Raw genomic sequence first — 8,439 nt, forward strand, 5'->3', positions numbered from 1 at the left:
CTTGCTAAAAAGTTTTCGAGATACTATCTCGCCGCGGCGAGTTATAGTAACTCAATAAAAAGAATTCTGCAAGTGGCTCTTATACGCCTCCGTAAGATATAATATACGTCAATTTTCTGAAAATCTGTACCTGATGACAAGGGCTTTTGCAGAATAACCCTCGGGAATCATTGGAATTAGCCAACCTGACCTACGGAGCGGATCGCCTGTATTTTGTCTATGAGCGTTCGACGCTCAGTAATACTTTATTTTGTGCAACAGCCAATTAATGTATTCTGTAAGTCCAGCGCATCGGAAGTCAACATGTTCGCGTTTTCTAAGATCAAACAGAAAAGTATGGAGAATCTTGTTGTTGATTATAATTACACAAAATATGCTGAGAAGGGAACTCCTAAGTACAACCGTCTCCGAGACCTGGACTTGTTCGTCCTGGACAACTCGATCCGTGAGAGCACCGTGGGGCAGTTACGGGGGCATACTCTGGAGGACAAGTGACGGGTGTTCGATGAAGTCAAACGGTGTGGATTCAGCGACATCATCGTTGCCGCGTTCTCGCACATGACACGCGTGGATGACATCTTCGTGAAGAAGCTGGTGCAACAAGGCGAGAACCCTAGAGGGTTGTATGCTTTCTCTGAGGTAACTGCATGTAGGTGTGATATTATGAAATTCCAATGCAGCCAAACTTATTGTTTGGGTTGTAACTCATTCCAATCTAATCAACGAACTTACATGTATCCTCACTCAAAGACACCTCCTTAAGTATAACGCAATCCTGATACAAACCGAAATCCATCCTCGTCATCATGATCAAAGCAAGGCAGAGGAGACAAGTAACAAACAGTTATAACAAAAGCCTTTCGGGGTTTTGGCACAAAATATTAAAATGGAAATATGCCATTATGATTTTGCCATTTTTTTCTTCATTTGAAGGCACAAAGATAGGATTCCAGACACAGAGACCGTCCCCGTAGGATTGCGCAAGATGAAGGAGACGGGGCTTTGGAACGCGATCTTAGAGGTGGACTTCGGCGATGGGGTGTACGACTTCAGCCGCTTCAGCATGGAGGACCTGAGCACGATGGTCAAGAAATGGATCTTGTGGGTGTACGACAACCTGAATCGAGACGCCAAAGTCCTGATCAACTTGCGAGATCTGACCGATATCATGCACACAGTGCCCGTCCGGGCCTTCCACCTGGTCAAGTTCTTGGCCGACATGCCCGAGGATGTCCATTCCTTAGGTTTGCTGTTCGAGGAGGCCAAGGGCACCTGTATGCCTGAGGAGTGCGGTAGCTGGGCCAAGTACATCCGTAAGATCATGGACGCTCACAACTGGTATGGGAAATTGCTGGTACACATCCACAGTCTGGAAAGCAGACTAACCACATATCATGCTAACCCAGGCTGGGTATTGTGAACTTAAACACTTCAGGATGAAATTCGATCTATCTTCCCCACACTGTAACATGACTTTATGGCAACCTCGCTCGACAAGTTAGTCAAAGCCTGCCCTAAAAAGCTTTTTCTTCACTAGAAGTTCGTTTTTTCACCAACGCAGAGCTTCTGTTACATAATGGACATAATGGACTCTTTAAAAGTTCAAAGAAACGACACTGCCTCCTCGCTCTGCGTTTTATAGCAGTTAAAAAAAAGAAACCATCACAGAGCAAGACTATGCCAGAGCCCAACGAGTTTGGACTGCTCTGCTTTTAACCATAAAACTCTGGGGGACTATCACGATCTCTACGCATAAATGGACACGCTGTTGCTCGCGGGTGTGTACTTAAACTTTCGCCGTGTCTGCCAAGACAACTACGGTTTAGACCCAGCCAACTACTACACGGCACCTGGTCTCTCTTGGGATGCGTTACTAAAACACTCCGTCGTTAAACTCGAACTGCAGACATTGACGTGCACTTGTTTTTTAATGTGTCAAACGAGGTGGCGTGTCTAGCGTTGGTATAGTGCTCGGTGTGTTAAAGCTAACAAGTCCTTGCCAGACTACAACTTTAGTAAACTTACCACTTACGGTTTGTATCTAGACGCAAACAACCTACGGTGGGCCACGTCTCAATTGTTACCTTATAATGCCAACTTTCACTGGGTTAAATCAAACAAGTTTATCACCGAGCGCGTGCTATCGCTCTCTCCATACTCTGTAACCGGCTATCTACTCGAAGTGGACCTCCACTATCCCCAAGGAATCCATGACCTGCACAACGATTTTCCCTTGGTACCGGAGAACCTTGTGATACCTGAGGCTTGGTTTTCCCAGTACCAAAGAGACTTGCTAGACCAGAATCAAGAGCACTGTCTAGCAGTCGATAAGTTGACGGCCACGCTTTCGCCTAAACGCAAGTATGTGGTGCACTGCAGAACGCTTCAACTGTACTTGCGTCTGGGTCTAGAGTTGAGAACGGTACACCACGTTTTGGCTTTCGCACAAAAACTTCGGATGCATCTTATATAGACAGAAACACCCAACTTCGTACCCGAGCCAACTCAGACTTTGAGAAAGACTTCTTTTAAACTCATGAACAACTCGGTCTTTGGTAAAACGATGGAGAACGTGAGAAACCGCATTGACGGACACTTGCTTCGAGACAAAGAAGACGCCGGCAAGTTCAGCCGTCTGTCATCAGTACCCAGCTATAAAACAACTACGGCTTTTTCCGAGTGTCAGTTGTCGTTTTTTGAAACGTACAGAACCAGCACTACACTAAACAATCCGATCAACTGTAGTGTAGGTATCCTCAATATGTCTAAAACGTTGATGTACGACTTTTATTACTATCAACTAAAACGCGACTACAAAGACCGAGTGAAGTAGGTTTATAGAGACACAGACTCTTTGTTGATCTCGGTTCAAACGGAAAATGTGTATGTATACTTGAGAAAATAAAAGACAAGCTGGATTTAAGTAACTTACAAGCACGTGTTTTATACAGTGGCTAAAAACAAATTGTCGTTGAGTCCTTTGGATACCAAACAGTTTTAGTTATGAAACGGGGTAGATACTTTAGCTTGCGGTCAGTACCGAGCCGTATCAGAGTCGGGCGGTAACTCTGTATCTTTGAGTACCACTAAGCTCTTCTCGAACAAAAACGCTTGGGTCCGTCAGTCAGGTAGTACAGCATTGGACCCGTCATTACCTTTATACCGTTAACTCGTTTGAACTGACTCGTGCGCTTTTCGGTACACGTCAACGCTCCAAATAGGATCGGTTGCTCTTCTAACCGTGCCATCCTCTTACTCACCCGGGTAATACAAATTTCGAACCAAGGCGTCTGGAGGTAAAGGAAGTTCTGTTTCTCTCTGGGGAGCCGCTGGCAACTGTTTTACTCGATCTAGCTGGATAGTTTCTAAAGGAACCGCGTGAAAGCCTCGCTTGTCTCGTATTAGCCGTTTTTTTCTTCGTTTAGAGCTCACGACTTGAGGCAACCTTGTAACCCATTCCATGTTTCGCTCACTTGGATTTGACATTTCTTCTGCGTACTGATAACCAAACAGTCTTTCGGCTAAAGTCCTGTTAAATCGTTCTACGATCCTTTGCGATTAATGAACCCCCGGCTCACCTACTAGCACTTGGACGCCCTTTTTTATGAGCCTTTTTTAAAAATTCGTCTTTAAATTTCGAACCAGAGTCTTTATTAAGCGTTTTAGGCCAAGTCAACGGAGATCTGCCTTACAGCGTCTGTCACTTGTTCGGCTGTTTTGCTTGTTAAAGGTATGCTTCTTTGTATCTAGAAGCAACGTCGACCACCGTTAAGCGTATTTATGTGTTTTACCTCTTGGACCTTTTAGCACGTGATCGCAGGGTATCAAACGGTTTAGCACAGTCTGTTCGTAAAGTAATCCGCCTGGGTAAATACCCCGGGGCAGGTAGATAAATTTGCCAAATGGCTTCTTTTGCTAACCAGGCTCTTACTACGCTCTTATCGATGCCGGTTTTCTAGTGTAAAAATTTATCAATTCCCTCTCCTTGCCATCCATCTCTCTCTTTTGAAAAAGAAGGAAAAAGGTTAAACCTTTTACCAGTATATCGATAGACGAGATAACCCACGAGGGCACTTCCGCCGAGAATCCAAACTAGTTCTCTTTCTCTTTGGTACCCGTGATTTCACTGTATACCATCAACGCATGATCTACATCTTTAAACGTTTTTTCTGACGGTTTTTAAAAAATCTAAAAGTCAGATACAATTTTTTACCCCCGTTCTTTTGCTTGAGCTAATTGTTCTATAGCTAAATCGTGTCTCTTACGTTCTTCGTCGAACGTTTAAAGTTCACCGAGATTCAAATTTAGTTACAATTATGATAACAGACTTAAATCTTAGATTGCAGTTGGGTAAAGAAGTCTCCAAACTGTTAAATCTGCTAAAGGTAAGCTAGTACCAAAGGTTATTTACAAAGGAAGAATATTAGTACCCTTTCGATGAGCTTTGGATACACTGCTGCGAGTTAAACACGTCTCATAATTATTATAACTGTCGACCTTCAGACGTGTGGTGCAGTATTACATACCCAAGTGAGATGACAAACCACTTAAAAACGGAAAAATAACAAGTTTCCATTTTTCGGTGAGAGACGACAGGGGAGAAGTGATTAACAACAAGGGCGCTGGAATTTTGATCGAGTTTGAAATCGTTTAGCTACCCACATTTTTTTAAAGTGTATAATTAAAAAGAAACCTTAACAACCATGAGTACATGTAAGTTCCCAGAGATCTTAAGGCCTTATCCCGAGTTATCAGAGCGTGAAGAGCGCGAAGCAGCGAAAACCAGAGACACAACTCAAAAAGATCGAAGACGTCAAAGCACAGATTTTGACAGAAAGAAATCGGAGAGAAACCACGTATAAAAAATAAAACGGATACTCACTGCGCTCAACTACATAGAATATGCAGTCGAAGCATTGGGTGTGACGTCTGCTGCTAAAGGTATTCCCGCCATGTTGGGTGTAATTATGGCACCCGTGGGGCTTTTGATGGAAGGCCTGGCTGTCGGTACTTATGGTGCTTACGCCGTATTAATATATACGCCGGTCGACGATTGCATGCCAAGTCCAAGAAAACACGACCAAATCCGAGTACTTTGTGATGGCAAGTTAAACATGATCGAAGAATACATCTTGCAGGCCATTAACGGCGGTGATATTTCTCGCGAGGAGTTTGTGTTGATCACCGGTGAGTTAACGAGTTGAAAGAAAACTCCGCAGCAGGACAGATACGAAACTCCAAGCGAGTGCAGCGAGCAACAAGGAAATTGAAGAACGCAGTAATCATTTAGCCAGAGACATGTTTGACAAGGAAATAAAAACGATGTTGGAAAACTACACGAGTAAATGAAAAGCGTTGTTGGTCGTTTCAAATTATAAAACACCAACACGGTTGGAATGTGAACTATGACCGAAAAAGTAATCTACCCAGTGACCACCAAGTTACAAGCTCCACCTTTAGTTTGAGTTTGAACCTAAGAGATTTAATCTAAAATTAAACATTTCAAACATGAAACTAGGTCTAATTTTAAGGTCGATTCTGAATTTGAGCTTATGTCTAAAAATAATTCTACGTTTGAATCCTCTATGGGATCGTTAAATTTATAATAAGAGCAATTATATAAATCGTCACAACAGAAACAGTTTTCACAATCGGACTTTCAGAGTTGCTACAATCGGCAACGTTAACGCAATTAACGCTGTCGTTACAGTTAGAGCAGTCAACACATATTTCACAGTTTTCACTTTCATAACAGTGTTAGCGGTCTACACAATTAAAACAACAAACACAATATTTACAGCGCTAACAACCAATAGATATTTTAGTTGTTTTACAACCGCAATAATTTTCAGGTCTGACGCTATCGATACAATAATCACAATTTTTACATAACTCACAACGCGCACAATCTTTATTAAAACGTATCGGTTTAGTTTTGTTTAGCGATATATAGTTTTAAGTTTGGGTCTCAAGTCTGGTCTGTTCGTCACTGTTCTTAGGGTAGCGGTTTTAAAAGAAGTCAACATAATATTTTTCCTTTTTAACAAAATGAAGCCGGTAGAGCAAATGAATAGAGTAAGAGAGACTTTTGTGGTAGATCTTCCGTTTCGATTTTGGAACGGAAGATTTTTTTTGAGAGCGCGAGAGATTTTTAAGATTTCTCACTTTTTAGGGTTGAGTAGGTACCCAAGGAAACAAAATGGACTAGAACTCTCCATGTCATACTACTCAAGTCCAAATGACTACTTGGCATTGTGAATTTTTTTAAATCAGTAATTATTTGCGTCTTTGCCCAACCTAACCTGTGTATTAGTCAAAAGTCAGGGTGCATGAGTAGTCACAAATGGGTAATTCCAGAAATTAGGGGTCAAAAAGTGTGACTTTTTGTGTCCCTGTTACATCTGACCTTTGCTATTTGGCATGGAAATATCACTGGAATTGATTTGAAACTATTAGGCCCCTACTATTTGTTTGACAGGCAATTTGCATTAATTCACCACTCTTGGAAATTAGAAAATGTGTTCTGAACTTGGAAAATCAAATGTCAAATGTGACAGGGACTTGAAAAAATGGACCCCTAATTTCTGGAATTACCCAAAGAAAGAGTGTTCCATTAGAATACATGTAATTATTTCCCACGTCCTCTGATAGATAAAACAATATTCGAGTAATTTTTTCAGCCAATGGGAACAAATATAAATTAGGGACACCACATTCGGGCATTACTAGCGAGAAAAAAAGTCAAACTGGACACGGAAAGGAATGAAATAAGAACAACAGTTTATTTCTTACAGTGAGCATAACTAGACAAAGATAAGAAAACATAAGTTTTCCACAGAAGTCTAACTCTGCAGCAAAGATCGCTCGGATCTCATGCAATACTGCGTCTGGCAATAAAAAATTATTTCATCAAATACTTGAGCAGAAAAATTATGTGGATGCAAAGTAGTCTAAACGGGCTGACAGAATTCAACCCAATTTCATGTTATATTTGCCTGTTTCAACTGACCCTTCTATTCTGCAGCTGTTGCATGTATACCTTTTCATTCAGTGGCATGGAAATGACATGGAAATGACAGAAGGCCCAATGCCACCATGTGTCAAGTTCTGCCTCGGTAAGCTTATCCGTTTTACCTTAATGTTATGAGTGCTGGGGTTGATCACAACTGGATTTAGTCGAGTGCGGCCGTTACGTACCGCAGTCGTTGAAGTTTCTTACATAAACGGCAATAGAGAAAAATCTGGGCGTGGTAAAACGCGTGACCGTTTATAGTACCAAGAGAATTCAACCTTGACCATAAACAAAGAGCTCGATCTGTATTGTACATACCCAAAGCCAAACGGATTTCCTTGTCGAATCCTCTAAAAACCAACTTACATGCATTGTCAATTAACGTGTTCATGACACTATATCAACACTCATTGTCGCCGCCTTTGGCTCCTGCACCCTATCCTCAGGTAAAGTTATACAGAAAAAGATCAATTTATTAAAATCAAGCCACTGTACAAGCGTTATTATATTTCAGTTAGGTCATGGCAGCAGTTGTGTTCGATGATTTGCTTACGCTTACGCCTTGGTATGTTTTTACCTGTTATAGTCTTACGTATTTCAATTTCAGAGACAGTTTTATATCAGGTGGTGTTTGTTTTTACATTGTAGAGTTTGATGTATGGCGCAACTGAGTCGCTTCAAACACTTTATCGGAGACCTGTGACGACCAAAGGGTATGGTATGCTATCATACTGACTGTGCTGTATTCAATGTTGTACTACTTCCAGGAAGGAGGAGTACATGAGTCTGGTCGGAGTGGCTCTCCTCTTTGATCGCGCTGGAGGCAAACTTACTGAGAAGATGCGAGACATGATAGAGAAAATGGAGATGAACGACACCCATTCAGAGATGATGCTCGCCGAAGTCCGAAAGATCTGGGACACCTGGGACCTGAAGGATGAGGTGCAAGGAGACGAGATGCTGCAGTACGACTCTTTCTGCAACGGCTTCATGGCACCATACTTCGCCTGTTTTTGGTGCTCCGATACTAGACAAGCTCTGCAGGCTATTGATATGGATGCGGACGGACAGGTAGACTGGAGCGAGTTCTTGGTCTACCTGAAGTGGGTGCTGCACCAGTATCCAAACATCAAAGATACTCAGGAAGGGGATCATCCCTGCTATGCCGGCATCCAAACCTCAACCCAATCGTTCCGGAAAGTACATGCATAAAAGTTTGATCTCAATCACATTAGCGACCGTATTTTCACCTGTTGTTGGAACGTACTAAGTGGTCAATAAAACCTTATTCGCCTCGATCTGCTTCTTGATTTCGTCGTTTCATTCATTTATGTTTTTATTCACTTTTCTTTCATCAATGCCTTGAAGCTTACATTGTTCATTTTAATAACGGTAATGAAAAATCTATAGGCCTACTCAAACAATAG

The 8,439-nt window shown here is 42.0% G+C and overlaps 1 protein-coding gene across 1 annotated transcript; it reads left to right on the forward strand.

Moving 5' to 3' along the window:
* Positions 1-336: 336 nt before the first annotated feature.
* Positions 337-8,224, forward strand: LOC147799748 (uncharacterized). The gene is made up of 3 exons (XM_087134035.1): positions 337-491; positions 934-1,411; positions 7,775-8,224. The coding sequence occupies exons 1-3, from the start codon at positions 337-339 to the stop codon at positions 8,222-8,224; spliced, it is 1,083 nt and encodes a 360-aa protein (XP_086990161.1).
* Positions 8,225-8,439: the final 215 nt, after the last annotated feature.

This window comes from Acanthaster planci, linkage group LG03 (assembly GCF_054643075.1).
Source record: "Acanthaster planci isolate LZ-2023a linkage group LG03, COTS_SCS, whole genome shotgun sequence".
Taxonomy (NCBI): domain Eukaryota; kingdom Metazoa; phylum Echinodermata; class Asteroidea; order Valvatida; family Acanthasteridae; genus Acanthaster; species Acanthaster planci.